At 45.7% G+C, this 14,412-nt stretch overlaps 1 protein-coding gene and 7 non-coding genes across 8 annotated transcripts in view; 3 read left to right on the top strand and 5 right to left on the bottom strand.

Moving 5' to 3' along the window:
- LOC115080596 (E3 ubiquitin-protein ligase TRIM39-like) overlaps positions 1 to 7,247 on the bottom strand; it is a 31,797-nt gene extending 24,550 nt beyond the window's left edge. Inside the window, exons 1-3 of the mRNA XM_029584853.1 lie at positions 6,087 to 7,247; positions 3,872 to 3,967; positions 3,068 to 3,298 (exon numbers count right to left, since the gene is read on the bottom strand). Coding sequence (XP_029440713.1) covers positions 3,068 to 3,298; positions 3,872 to 3,967; positions 6,087 to 6,596 — 837 coding nt within the window. The 5' untranslated portion in view covers positions 6,597 to 7,247. The remainder of the gene's footprint in view (positions 1 to 3,067; positions 3,299 to 3,871; positions 3,968 to 6,086) is intronic.
- A 3,012-nt stretch (positions 7,248 to 10,259) lies between these two features.
- Positions 10,260 to 10,367, top strand: TRNAL-CAA. Its single transcript has 2 exons — positions 10,260 to 10,297; positions 10,322 to 10,367. It is a non-coding gene; the product is annotated as a tRNA-Leu (tRNA).
- A 971-nt stretch (positions 10,368 to 11,338) lies between these two features.
- TRNAV-AAC lies at positions 11,339 to 11,411 on the bottom strand. The gene has a single exon. It is a non-coding gene; the product is annotated as a tRNA-Val (tRNA).
- Positions 11,412 to 11,482: 71 nt separating this feature from the next.
- Positions 11,483 to 11,565, bottom strand: TRNAL-CAG. Its single transcript has one exon. It is a non-coding gene; the product is annotated as a tRNA-Leu (tRNA).
- Positions 11,566 to 12,146: 581 nt separating this feature from the next.
- Positions 12,147 to 12,217, top strand: TRNAG-GCC. The gene has a single exon. It is a non-coding gene; the product is annotated as a tRNA-Gly (tRNA).
- A 597-nt stretch (positions 12,218 to 12,814) lies between these two features.
- Positions 12,815 to 12,887, top strand: TRNAK-CUU. The gene has a single exon. It is a non-coding gene; the product is annotated as a tRNA-Lys (tRNA).
- Positions 12,888 to 13,100: 213 nt separating this feature from the next.
- On the bottom strand, positions 13,101 to 13,173 carry TRNAK-CUU. Its single transcript has one exon. It is a non-coding gene; the product is annotated as a tRNA-Lys (tRNA).
- A 597-nt stretch (positions 13,174 to 13,770) lies between these two features.
- TRNAG-GCC lies at positions 13,771 to 13,841 on the bottom strand. The gene has a single exon. It is a non-coding gene; the product is annotated as a tRNA-Gly (tRNA).
- Between the last annotated feature and the right edge of the window lie 571 nt (positions 13,842 to 14,412).

Below are 14,412 nucleotides of genomic sequence, written 5' to 3'. Positions count from 1 at the left end.
CGCTGGTCGCCCCTGCAGAAAGGTCTGCAGGCCCTGCAAACATTCCACACAGGTGGGTGGATCTATACCAGTACCCATAGGCCCAACCTTGCTCTCTCCAACCTCTCTCTCTCAGGGAAGCTTCCATCGGGAACAAGGGAGGAGGAAAACAGACCACAGCCTCACCTCCCGAGACGTCCCAACATGGGCAAATGCTGTAGTAGTCAAATCGCTTTGAGCATATAAACAGCGCTGACACAAACGGAGAGAGAGTGCGGACTGAATTGCTCTCAGATGGCAAGGCGCTTGGACCCTGGCGCCTAGCTCTCCTGAACTTCGGCTTTAGGCGGCCTCCTGTGCACACACAAATGCCACCCACTGTACAAGCGCTCCCCTCCAGGACACGCGCAAATTTGTGCTGAAGACTAGGTCGCAGTCGTACATGCACAAGTACCTGCACAAATATGATCACCAGTCTAGGTCACTGCCTCATGTGCCCAAGTACCTAAGCAAATACGCACTCTAGGTTGCGGACATACTCGCTCAAATCTAGGCTGCAGTCTTACGTGTACAGGTCCCTGTGCATGCAATAGCCAAGTGGCGAGAATGCAAGTGGGAAAAGAACTGCTGCCATGGCTAAGCAAAGCCTGTTTGCACCTTCAGCGCGTTTAGGCCCCCAGATCCATTTAATATCGGCACTGAAAAATCACCGAAGGCCTGAAGAGCTTCTCAACAGCTCTGGCCTCTTGACTGTCCGAGAATCCCTGGAGACGAAGGCCGAGAGCCAGCATCTCCCGCTAAACAAGCTTTGCGCATAAGCAAATTAGAACTCGCAGAAGAACTCTACCCAAACCAGAGACTCCTTCTCGGTACAAGTGCCTCTCTGCACCTCCACGGGACAGGGGAACTGCCGTCAGTAGTTGAGGGGATTCCCCTGCCTCTTCCACCGATGCTGCTAGAGAATTGAAAATGGCCATCGTTCCCGCACGAACTGGGAAAGCCTCAGCGCTAGACCCTGTCACCTGCGATGCTCGTTCTACCAACATGACCGTGCTCGATGCAGACCGCTCCCCCCCGACGCTTTTGCCGCACATGCCTGCTGTCCTTCCCCGCACCCATGGCACCACTAGCACCTCAAAAGGCAAGCAGGGAAACAGTCCAACAGAAGCTGCTGAAAAATCCCATCACTAAGCTCCTGATGCTGCACAGATTCCTCTAACTAGTTTTGTTCTCTATACTCTGAAAACAAATAAAGATCCATAGAGCCAGTGCTTTCCTTTGGTGCAGAGGTTCTGGTTCCAGGAGCACAGGCCGCATGGCAGATGAGAAAAGAGCCAGACCACCGGTTATAATCGGTCTCCACTCCTTTCACCAAACTTTAGCAACCCCGCTCAGGACAAGCCATATAAAAGGGATACTTCCCCACTCTACTGGGCTTGCAGTGCAGAACTGCCAGCAGGTTCCACCACTGTCTCATGGGGGATGAGGATCTGGACCACCAGATGTCAACCCCACCGATCTCTGGATTGAACTGTCAGAAGGGACACCAACCCCCTGCTCCTCTGCCAATAACCAGGGGGGATGGCCCGACCAGGACCTCACAACCCCTTGGAGGATCTAGAAATGTTGTTTTTTAATCTTTCTCTCTCTCCAGACGGCAGCTTTTATACTATCTACCATGTGCTGGAGGACAGAGAAATAGTGAGGGACTGCAGGTGGCACAGTGGGTTATATACAGTGTCAGTGAAACTCTCTGTCTCCATCTCCTGGCACGGAAGTAAAACCCAGGACCCAGGACTGATCTGTGTATGTACAGAGAACACATTTGTAAAATTCACTCCAACATTTGCCTTATAGTTTGTTACCTTTTATTAAAAGAAAACTGCATCCACTATGCTCAATACAAAATTCCAGATGTGGGTAGTGCAGTTAAAAAAGGGTTGGATAAGTTCGTGGAGGAGAAGTCCATTAACTGCTATTAATCAAGTTGACTTAGGGAATGGCTTCTGCTATTACTAGCATCAGTAGCATGGGATATATTTAGTGTTTGGGTACTTGCCCCAGGTACTTGTGACCTGGCTTAGCCATTGTTGGAAACAGGCTGCTGGGCTTGATGGGCCCTTGGTCTGACCCGGTATGGCAATTTCTTATGCTCTCAAAATAATTGCAGAGCAATTCATATGGGTGTTTTTTTTTCTAATTTAGACAGAGTGATGTTTTCCCGTCATCTTTAATATACATATACCTAACCTGAAAATTTGGTAGCTGTTGGTTGGATAATTGGGGAATTAAAGGGTATTTTCCCTTATTTTTGGCTAGATCCATACATTTTAATGGGACAATATGATTTTGGTTTGAGCTGTTACCTTCATATACCCATCTTGAAAACATGATTGCTGCTGAATAGTTGATGAGATAGTGTGCACAGAGACAGACAAAGCAAATATGCAAGTGATTTTTAGGTAAAAAAAGAAAAGGCCTTAAAATTAATAAATTCCTTTCAACTGTAATTTTTCCTTTTATGACATCATTAAACTGTCATTCGCTCCTTTTGGCAGCTCTAGGGGGGTTAGCCATGCTCAGAACACTGCATTTCAAAGACATACTGCATCTTGATGTGCACAATGTCACAAAGAATGGCCAAAATGAGCCAATTGGCTACTAGGTCGTGTTTGTGTGGCAAGCAGTTTCTGAATAAGATTGCTCTTGGGACAGAGAGAACAGGGTAAATATTTGACATCTGTTTGTGTCTGAATCTAAGCCTGCATGGGAGAGCACCTCTTACAGGGGTTGAAGTCAAGTTTTCAGGACAGCCACATTAGATACAAAACAAGTGTAATCCCTCTGGGGATAGGGAGACATACAATAGCTAAATATAACCCACTCTGAAATGCCTGAAAGGTGGAATATAAATCAGATAAATAGAATTAAGATACATCTGCATGCAATGGAGGCAGTGCATACAAATGTATCACATGCATATTAATTGCAGATCTCCTGAAAACCAGACTGGCTAAGGGACTACCCAAGAACCAGGTTGAAAACCCCGTATGGGCAACAAGTCTTCCCATGCTGTCTCCTTCCTCACCTTCAGCAGTTCTTGGGTGGGCTGCTGGCAGCGGGTCTCGATCTCGGTGACCAGCTTCCTCAGGGACGTGACCTTGCTGGAGAGCTTGCTGACTGTCTCCTTCAGCTTCTTCAGCATGGCCTTCTCTTCCTCGCCCAGCCGGGTGAGCAGCAGCCGCTGTTCCTCATTCAGGAACTGGTGCAGCAGCTCAAACTCACACACGATCCTCTGCCGCCTTCTCTCCACTTCTTTCTGTAATGGCAAGAGACACGGCTATCATACTTCGCCTTGCCCTGGTTGTAATGGGAGGAGGGAAGTAGAACCTGATTGGAGGCAGGGGTGGACAGGGCAGATGGTGTTTGGGTGCCTGTTCACATACTGACTGCAGGGTAAAGATTCCCAGTATGAATCCAAGAACAGAACCAGGGTCTATCTGCAGACCTGTGTAGACAAAGGAAGTGCAAACCCAGGCCCACACTGGGCTTTGATGAAGATCTGCTCTTCGGCTGTCCGTGCTATATGCATGCTTTACTTGAATCAGTGAAATATCTGCCTGGGAGGGTGGTGCCAGGGGGTGGGGGGGAGAAAGCAGTTCTGATGAGTGTGGCTGTGCTGATCACCTTGTTTTATTCAAATTCCTAACAGCAGGGATGGCTAAGCAGGAGAAACTTAAAAAAATAAATAAAAAACACCCCAGAAAAGTCTCACACCAGGGAATGGCACAGAAAAAAAATCCTAATGCTGTTCTGTGTGTTTCCCATTATTGTAATTCGCTCAGATTTTACTTAATTGGAAAGTGGGATTTTTCTCTTGGGAATAACCTACCTTCAACTCCCGGGTTGCCTTTTCCTCGTTCGATTTCACTTTTAAGATATCCTCCATCTGTTTCTTCAGGGGATTCAGGCAACTCTGCAGGCGCTCCTAGAACAAGAAACAAAAGGTGAAGGAACCAAATACAGAATCAGGGACAGATGGGACTGGAAAGGATTTCATGGAATCATTTAGTCCAACCCGCAAGATCCTATGTATCTAAACTACCTGCTCTTAGAAATTGCCAGAAAAAGTCCATCACCTTCTTGGGGAACTTGTTCCAGCATTTAAAGTAACTAACCTCAGGAGTTAGACATTTCTTCCAAAATGTCTAACCTCAAACTCCCTGTTGTGATTTAAGGCCATTATGGTGGAGATGGTTCTCCTTATGCGTTTTATTATCCTGTATTTTCCCTAGCTTTAAACTCCAAAGCTCTCCCAACTTTTGAATCACAATCAATTTATTTAAAGAACATTTATATGCCACCAAGCTGAATGTCTTGCTCTGGGCAGATTACACTAGTTAGCATAAAATCTAATACCTTAAAATAGACAACTCAACCACAGCTATGGGTTACATCCCACTGCAGGAGGGGGACCTCTCAGCAGCCTGCCACTTACAATAGTAGAAGCAAACCTGCCTGTCCCCAAGGGAGAGAGGATATATCCCACTCTCAGGAGAGGTTTGGAGTTTAGCATTAGAGGCAGGAGAGCAGCCTGGGGAAATTCATATATTTGTGGAGAAAATTCAAATTCCAGTTAGAAAGTTACTTTCACCCTAAGCATTCTAACAATCATTTAGAAGCTGTTGAGAGGTTATCATTAAAACATCTCCGCAGTTATTTCAAAATCATTCTGAAAAGCTGGGGGTGCCTGTGGGCAAGCCTCTGCTTTGTGTCTCCCAGCTCAGGTCTGTGCACTTTACTGGTTAGAAACTACTTTTCTCTTTGAAATCACTGCAGAGCAGCTGCAGCATGCAAAGCCCAGGTTGTGCATTGTTGTGCAACTCCAGCAGGTGGACAGGTCAGTCACCTAACGGTGCCACACAGTCACCTAACAGCAGCAACAAATGGAAGCACACAGGCCAGGCTTTGAATGTCAGGTAAAGAGCAGCATTTTAACTAGTGAGATGCAAATCAGGTGCTGCTCCAAGTATGAAGAGTTCTTTACAAGTGTCCTTGGAAATAACAGCAGCATTTGGAAGACACCACTCGATACCCTGTAACAGCTAGACAAGCAGGTATAAAGAAACAGTCCTCAAGTGGCGACAACAGCATGTGTGTGATGCTTAACAGCCAAGTAATATCACATGACTAGCCACAGAGAGCTTCAAGAGGACATGGAAAGGCTTCACACTCTAACATGGTAAAACTGGCAACAAGAAATCTCAAGAGAAAGATTGCAAACACACACCCCCACCCCCTCAAATCTCCTCCAGAGTACACATACTTGGCAACTTAAATCTAACCTCACCTACAGTTGTGGTATAGGCTCTGAATGATTTCAGTAGTCCCTCCTCTGGGCTGTTTGTACCCATGGCCTCCAGACCTGGATATAATACATACAACTAATTCTTTATATTAAAATAAAACCTGTGCATCTGTATGCAACACCAACAACAGGACAGCTCTGACTTAATAGTATTGGTCCTGAATTATACTCAGCCCTAAGAAGTGGTTAAATATGCAGACTAATTTTTAACTCTACACTTCCTTCCCCTAAAAGTAAGAAGATATAGGCGTTATAGAAGAACCTTTTACAAGAAAACAAATTAATAAATGACACTGCTGTCTCTTATTGTTTAAGAGCATGCCACATGCAGGTTTGGCTGCAAGTTCTGTGAAATAAGCCAAACCTGCAAGCAACAACCTTCCTATATTATAAACCTCCTATGAATTTTAAGTGCTCAACAACATGGGGCATCTCTTTTCATTAATAAAAAAAAAATGCCATGGGTGAAAAACACTGACATCGCAGAAAAAGTCTTAACCTCCAATTTGCTATATGCCAATCAGAGACTGGGAGATAGGGGAACAGAGAAGGGTAAGAATGTCAGTCAAATGAGAGAGCTCATTAGCTGGCATGTGCACCCTTCGCCTACCAGTGCTTCATAGTTTCTGTAGAACAAGTTTCGTTTGCCTGGGAGGAAACTGTTCAGAGAACATCAAGAGAGGTTGTGTTTGTTTTCTCCCACATTGATGCCAAAATCCCCCCCCTTGATGTTAGTTACCCTGTATTCTTTAGCCGCCTCTTCTGTGGTGACCACCCCGTGGCCCAGGTGGTCTGGCTCTTCCCTGCACCGCAGACAGACAGCAGTAGAGTCCTCCCGACAGTAGAAGCGCAGCGGGCGGTGGTGGGCACAACACAGAGGGCCCGTCCAGTCCCCATCCCCTTCCCCATCCCCAGCAGCCCCGGCTTCTCCCGGACTCTCCCCAGATGCTCCCGAGGTCCCAGCTTGCAATTGCTTCACAATCTCCACGATGTTGGCCAACTGCTTGTTAGGCCGGAAGTTTCGGCGGCGGAAGAGCTTACGGCATTGCGGGCAGGGGAAGATCACCCCGCCGCCACCCCCTCCACCACCTCCACTGTCCCCAGCCCGCATCTCCCAGTGCTTGGTGATACAGGCCCGGCAGTAATTGTGGCCACAAGCGATAGAGACCGGGTCGGTGAAGTAGTCCAAGCAGATAGCGCAGATAGCTTCATTCTGGAGGTTGCGCACGGTGGTGGCAGAGGCAGACATTTGTGATAGTCGTCTTTGTCTTCTTCAGGCACAGGATGACAAATCCTTTTGAGGTGGCAGAGGATAAAGTAATGACCAGTTATCCCTTTAAAAGAATTGTAGAAGGAACAATTACAGCATTTTAAGAAGCGTCAGGAACATCAGGTCTTTAAGAGTTAATCACGTCAGACCACCAGTTCTTTTACAATCTTCTGTGGAGTCAACACTACCAATTAAGATACGTCAATGGCGCCAAACCCTCAGGTCTTTAAATGCCTGAAGTGACGTCACGCCATCACCTCTTAAAGCAGGCTCACGATCGTTAGGCCCAGCTCTTGGAGCTCCGGTGACGTTAGGACTCTCCCCTCCGTTTACGGGAAAAAGAAAAGTGACAGCCTCGTCAGTGACGTCAAAAGGGCGGCCAGCAAGAAAAGAGATAGCAGCGAAACCCCGCAGAAGTAGCGTCCGGCTCTGAAATTACAACAGAAAGGAAGGAGGGGGGTTCGAGGGAAAAGACCCGAGCCGGAGATAAAGAAAACCCCAGAAACCGGAACGTGTCACCAGCGGAAGTATCCGCCCGCGACCTCGCCTCCGCCTTTTCCTCTTCCGCGCGCTAGCTAGCGAGGACCACTGAAGCGCGAGCCAAGCCACGCGACCCCCTTCGCGCGTGCGCAGCTCCGGCCGCAGGACACGCCGGTAGATGCGCTGCCTAATGAAGCCTCACTCTGGAAAATAAGACCCCCAGACCTTCCCCCGCCCTCCACCCATGGGCAAGGAAAGGATTGGCTGATTTGACTGGAAGAGGCGTGTCCATGCTGTGGGGAATAGAGAAGGTGAACAAATTGTTTAGCGGCAGAATTACCCCAGAGCATTCTGGGAATTGTAGTTCGTGTTGCCTTTTTCCAGCGGGAGGGGAGGCAACCCTTCAATCCCAGCATGCTGTAGTGGGAAGCGTAAAACCAGGCCTAGCTGCGTCGGCTAGTGGTACAGTCTTCATAGCACGTGTGTGGTAAATGGGAGGGGGTAGAAAAATAGCTGAGTTATTTTTTTTTGTGTCGAATCATAAATGGTAGCTGATAAACATAAAGTGTCTTAAAGCGTTTTGTTTAGATATTCTTTACGATAAGTGCTGAAGGAATGCCTTATACATCTGAGCACCTGTGCTTAAGGGAAGAGTTAGGCGGGTAAGTTTACTGGCAAGGACATATGGAAACTGACCCAGATCAAGAACAGCAGGAGGAGCCGGCTGACCGGCAGAGTTGCCAATGCCCCGCCTGCCGACGACAAACACTTATCCTTGCCTCTTTATACGGCCGTGGGGCAAGAGGGGATCAGCTTCCACTAGGCAGGGACAACGAGTGCTACAAAAGGAGGTGGGGGAGCATAACAGGAGACCAACAGGGTTGGTGGGGAGAAAGATGACACTGAAAGGGAAAAAGCGTGAGGGAGTGGTTGGGAGGGGGAGAGAGGACTGCAGCTGGATGTGGTGCATTTTAAAAGCTAGGACTTTTTATATTTGTGCTACTCTACGCTATCATCCTCCAGTAGTCCTCGGGACTCCCAACCCCATCATCCAAACTCAACCGCCAAGAATGCCCCCTTTCTCACTAACCTCACCTTTAGTGGGCCTCCGACCCTAGCCCTTCTCCATCTGTATCCCTCCCAGTGGTTCTCAATTCATTCAGTGCAACAATTGTGGCGCTTATGTCTTATGACATCATTTGGAGAATCAAGGATTGCCCATTTTGCCTACAGTTGTCTGTCATGAAAAAGGAGCTGACTCGTCTGAGAGAGGAATTTTGCAGTTTTCAGTTAACCTCCCCTTCTTTGCATCATCCAGGATCTCTTGCCCAACTTCCTCAGAGGATTCAGAAACCCAAGAGAAAAAGGGTTTACAGCGGGCTGTGGTAGAATAAGACGTGACAAGGGAGACACCCAATTTCCCCAACTTTGCAGCAACCAGTGTATCAACCCCCACTGACACAGATGTCGGACATCCAGGATTCAGAAACCCAGGAATAATTGGATAACAGCGAGCTTTGGCTGAATGACACCTGTGATGAAAAGACACCCACTCTCCCCACTGTTAACCTTACAGTTTTCTGCATTGGAAAATAAGCCCCAGTAAAAGAATAAGAAGTAATGTCTGAAAGAAAAGATGACACTCAATGCACCCAGAAACTCTTCAATGTGTTCAAATGTCATAAAAGAAAGCTTCTGCTGGGGGACTCACTCATCAGAGGAACCAATTTGGGAACTCATTTTGATGGGGACACAACAGTCAAATGCCTTCCAGGATCCTCAGCTAGTAGAAATGCAAACCAGGTAGTCAAAGCCATTATATAATACAGTAGGAACTCTGATATCAATGATATCCATCTGGGGACCATCAAGTCTCAGAAATTAACGCCTGCCCAAGCGATATTAAGTCGGAGGCACCAAAAATAAAAAAAAAAATACCAAAAAAATTTTTATTTTTTTTTAAATCTACCCGCCGGTCAGTGGGTTAGAAAAATGGATGTTCGGTTTTGCCAGCGTCTGTTTTCTAACCCATGGCTGTCAGCGAGTTAAAAAAACGATGCCGGTAAAATTAAGCATCAGTTGTCGGACCCGTTGAAAGCTGCCTCTTCTGCTAATAAGGAGGCGCTAGGGATGCGCTATTGTCCCTAGCGCCTCCTTATTAGTGCCGGGCCTCATTTAAATACAGAATCACGTGCGCAGGAGAGTGCACACTCAACTCAGAACGCTAGTTCTCCCACACGTTTTATTGAATCGGCCTGTTTATCTTTCCACTATTCGAAGTTGGCTACATTCCAATAAACTTCCAATTATTATAAAGAAGTGAGAAATCATTATTCTTTCACGCTTCCCTCTCAAGAGTCCTGATTCTCTCCTTTTTGAAAAGTTCAGACATTTTCACAAAAATTATCTTGCGCACCTTTTTTTATTGTCACATCTGCTCTATTTAAACATGGCCTTCTGAGTCCCATTCTTCAGCCATGCATGCTGTATTCAAACTCCAAATATCTCACATCTATAGGGGCCCTCTGTAAATCCCTGAATCTATGGTTCTGCCTGTGAGACCCCTTTTCCTCAAATCTCATAAAGAGACCGTTTTCCTAGAATGATTAGTGTGTTCTTTATTGTCAGGAACTTGCACATATTTACAGAATTAAAAGCAAGACAACAAGAGGAGACACAGAAAAGCAAGGCAAACAAATCCACCAAAAACCGTTGTCCCCTTTGGTCCCTGTAACACAATCACAAACATACTATCTGCTTATTCTAAGTTTGCACACATGATAAGTTAGATTAGCTGAAGCCATCTCTGGTGGCATGATTATATCGATTGGAAATTGTTATAATTAATTCACAATTATTTAGTCTATGGTGCAAAAGATGCAAGCTATGCCCAAGTCCAGAAGAGTTTTCAGTAAATAATTTGTTGGTGCTGTTTCGCTTAAGATCATCAGAATGGCCTTTTAATTTAAACCCCATATTCATGACTAAAATAGAATAGGTGATCGGGAAAATTAGATTAATCAGAAGAAGACTGGCTATAACAACGGTCATCTGCATCTTCAGACCATAAATATAAAGAATTCAATATTTCACAATAGCATGGCAGCAAATAAGAACTCTTAATGATACTCATAAGAAACTTTCCAACGCATCTTTCCAGCTGTCAGGATGGCCGAGTGGTCTAAGGCGCCAGACTCAAGAGTACACTCTTCCAGCCTTGGGTGTTCTGGTCTCCGAATGGAGGCGTGGGTTCAAATCCCACTTCTGACAACAACTTTTTGTTATAAGTTTGAATGGTTATATTTCAATTACAATTTGGTTTTATTTATTTTTTTAATTTTGAAAACATCTATTTCTATTTTTAAATAATAAGAATAATTAGGGGAGAACAGTAAAAAGAAATAAGTTCGTACTGTTTTGTAACCATATTTTCTCTATCTGGATAGATTTACGCAGGATTCACAGTCATTTCAAAAACAAAAGTACTTCAGAGTAATAGGGAAATTTATTATAATGTATCAATTCATTGAAAACAATGCAACAACTTAGCAGTATAGAAATACACGTTATAAAAGTTTCTATTTTAAAACCATATAGCTATTTTAATAAGAAAAATGTCAGTGTGTGTACGAAACAAATTTTCACTTCAAACTGGTAAAGAAACAGAAATGTGAAAAATTATTTAATCTTTTGACTTTTAACATACAGATCATATAAAAGCAAAAACACAATAGGTTTGGAAGTTTGAGTAACACCCTGGCTTCTAGATCCCCGTAGCTAAATAATCACCATAAACTTTAAAATCATGATCAATAGTAAATGAAGCAGAGAAAGCAAAAACGATCCGGACCTGGTTAAAGGCTCTCTAAGAGTCATTTCCTGAGCCAGGGGGGTGGGAGTCAGAGATGTTTCCAGGCTCCTGATTGGTTATCTGTTACATCAATCGGAAAGCGTCAGCGAGCTCGTGAGGCACTGCCTTGCTCTTGAAAACTATTTTCTCCTGTGTATTTCATTGTTTAACATTAAATACCCTTTAGAAATTCTCAGGTGCATACTATGGATTTAACATTCTCACTGGCAAAGTGGTTCTAACCAGAAAGTATTCTCTAATTTGCATTACTGCGGGTCACAAAAGCTCAAGCGTCTTACTCAGTTTATAGGCGTGGAGACGTTTCTCAAGCCCTTTACTAAAAAGAAGGCTATGATTTTAAAGTTGGAGGGGGTGAAAAAGAAAGTCACAGTGTTTCTGCCCGGTTTTGAACCGGGGACCTTTCGCGTGTTAGGCGAACGTGATAACCACTACACTACAGAAACTTGCCTTTCAGTTACAAACAACCGGTATCTAGAAAAAGGTTATTTGTTTTGGAGGAGAAGAAAAGAGCAGCTGTCAGAAGTGGGATTCGAACCCACGCCTCCATAGGAGACTGCGACCTGAACGCAGCGCCTTAGACCGCTCGGCCATCCTGACCTCTTGCCCATGTACTTGTGGGAGGCACTGAAGTGGACACATCCGGTGAGTTTTCTGTAAAAATGATGCCAAGAAGGGCGGGGCTCTCACTTTGGCAGACCTTGGGCAAGCTTGGCATAGATGTGATGGAAAGGGGGGGGGCTGCTATGCTGCGCAGAGTGGATAAAATGCTTTGGTCTTTATCTACTATCCTTTACCGTTACTATCTCAAACCTCACTAATTCCTTTTGTATTTCTTCCTGAGTTGTCCCAGTGAGCAGATATATTCACCTTTCCAAAGAAGCCACATGTTGAATCAAGACTTTCTTATATTACAAAGGCTCGGACTATATCCCATGTCTTGACACACTCGATATAGCTAACCCTCTACTAAACATTTATAGCCAGCTCAGGCCCTGCTTTGGCCACCCGCGAGAGCCCACAGAAGTTCCATAACAGTGCACAACCTTTCCCGAAAGACCATCAAAAACGAAAAAAGTGCCTTGAAATAAAAATCTTAAGAGAGGACCCAGGGGGGGGGGGGAACCTGGGAGGCGACCCTGCGATGTCTAAGGAAGGAAAGAGGAGTTGTTTGCCAGTAAGCATTGGTGGTTCAGTGGTAGAATTCTCGCCTGCCACGCGGGAGGCCCGGGTTCGATTCCCGGCCAATGCAGCACCAAACATTTTGCTGATAACAGCAGAGGTTTCCCTATTTATATATTTGGATTTATGTTCAACCCTGAAAACGAAGAGGGCAGGGGAGATACAGCCGGCGCGCTCGCTTTCTTGTTGCTCTTCTCCATCTCCACTGGCCACTCATCGCCAGCCCTTTTCAGATCCCTCACTACTCCCTCGGCGGAGAAGGTCCCTGTTCAAGAAAGAAGGCAGAAAAAACACGGTGTATGGTAGTGCTGAACTAAGGAGAGTGAACGAGAGGAGGCACGTGTCTGTCAAATAGCGGCCGAAACCGGCAGCGTGAGCCCTGGACCAGTGATTCCCTTCTGGCGCTGCCCCAAAGATCTTAAAGTGAGAAAGCTGCCCATTTTCTTTACAGACGACGAAGCAGTGAAAGGATTCTGGCATTCTTAGTATTCTTTTGCAGATGTTGGGAGACAGAGTTAGTTTGCTGAGGCTTCTTTTCTATGATTGGTTTAAGGATAATGGCCTCCAGTGCAAGCAAAACTTTTTAAGAACGTTTTTCTCAGTCTGAGAATGAATATCAATCCCCAATGCTGAGAAAGAACAGTTACTGAGAAGTTTTTACAACGTAGCCCGGCTAGCTCAGTCGGTAGAGCATGAGACTCTTAATCTCAGGGTCGTGGGTTCGAGCCCCACGTTGGGCGAGTCAGACTTTTGTTCCGTATAGGGCTCTCACCAGGATTAGTTATTAAAATTTCCACTACTTATTATTGCTGTTTCATCTACTTCTTCATAGAAAAACAAAGGAAATGCAAATTCTTAAGGGAGAGCGGGAGTAGATGAAACAGCAATAATAAGTAGTGGAAATTTTAATAACTAATCCTGGTGAGAGTGCTATACGGAACAAAAGTCTGCCTCGCCCAACGTGGGGCTCGAACCCACGACCCTGAGATTAAGAGTCTCATGCTCTACCGACTGAGCTAGCCGGGCTACGTTGTAAAAACTTCTCAGTAACTGTTCTTTCTCAGCATTGGGGATTGATATTCATTCTCAGACTGAGAAAAACGTTCTTAAAAAGTTTTGCTTGCACTGGAGGCCATTATCCTTAAACCAATCATAGAAAAGAAGCCTCAGCAAACTAACTCTGTCTCCCAACATCTGCAAAAGAATACTAAGAATGCCAGAATCCTTTCACTGCTTCGTCGTCTGTAAAGAAAATGGGCAGCTTTCTCACTTTAAGATCTTTGGGGCAGCGCCAGAAGGGAATCACTGGTCTAGGGCTCACGCTGCCGGTTTCGGCTGCTATTTGACAGACACGTGCCTCCTCTCGTTCACTCTCCTTAGTTCAGCACTACCATACACCGTGTTTTTTCTGCCTTCTTTCTTGAACAGGGACCTTCTCCGCCGAGGGAGTAGGGAGGGATCTGAAAAGGGCTGGCGATGAGTGGCCAGTGGAGATGGAGAAGAGCAACAAGAAAGCGAGCGCGCCGGCTGTATCTCCCCTGCCCTCTTCGTTTTCAGGGTTGAACATAAATCCAAATATATAAATAGGGAAACCTCTGCTGTTATCAGCAAAATGTTTGGTGCTGCATTGGCCGGGAATCGAACCCGGGCCTCCCGCGTGGCAGGCGAGAATTCTACCACTGAACCACCAATGCTTACTGGCAAACAACTCCTCTTTCCTTCCTTAGACATCGCAGGGTCGCCTCCCAGGTTTCCCCCCCCCCCCCCTCCCTGGGTCCTCTCTTAAGATTTTTATTTCAAGGCACTTTTTTCGTTTTTGATGGTCTTTCGGGAAAGGTTGTGCACTGTTATGGAACTTCTGTGGGCTCTCGCGGGTGGCCAAAGCAGGGCCTGAGCTGGCTATAAATGTTTAGTAGAGGGTTAGCTATATCGAGTGTGTCAAGACATGGGATATAGTCCGAGCCTTTGTAATATAAGAAAGTCTTGATTCAACATGTGGCTTCTTTGGAAAGGTGAATATATCTGCTCACTGGGACAACTCAGGAAGAAATACAAAAGGAATTAGTGAGGTTTGAGATAGTAACGGTAAAGGATAGTAGATAAAGACCAAAGCATTTTATCCACTCTGCGCAGCATAGCAGCCCCCCCCTTTCCATCACATCTATGCCAAGCTTGCCCAAGGTCTGCCAAAGTGAGAGCCCCGCCCTTCTTGGCATCATTTTTACAGAAAACTCACCGGATGTGTCCACTTCAGTGCCTCCCACA

This window comes from Rhinatrema bivittatum, chromosome 19, assembly GCF_901001135.1.
Source record: "Rhinatrema bivittatum chromosome 19, aRhiBiv1.1, whole genome shotgun sequence".
NCBI classification, from domain to species: domain Eukaryota; kingdom Metazoa; phylum Chordata; class Amphibia; order Gymnophiona; family Rhinatrematidae; genus Rhinatrema; species Rhinatrema bivittatum.
The sequence above is the reverse complement of the archived record's forward strand: the minus strand, read 5'-3'. Positions and strand labels throughout refer to the sequence as shown.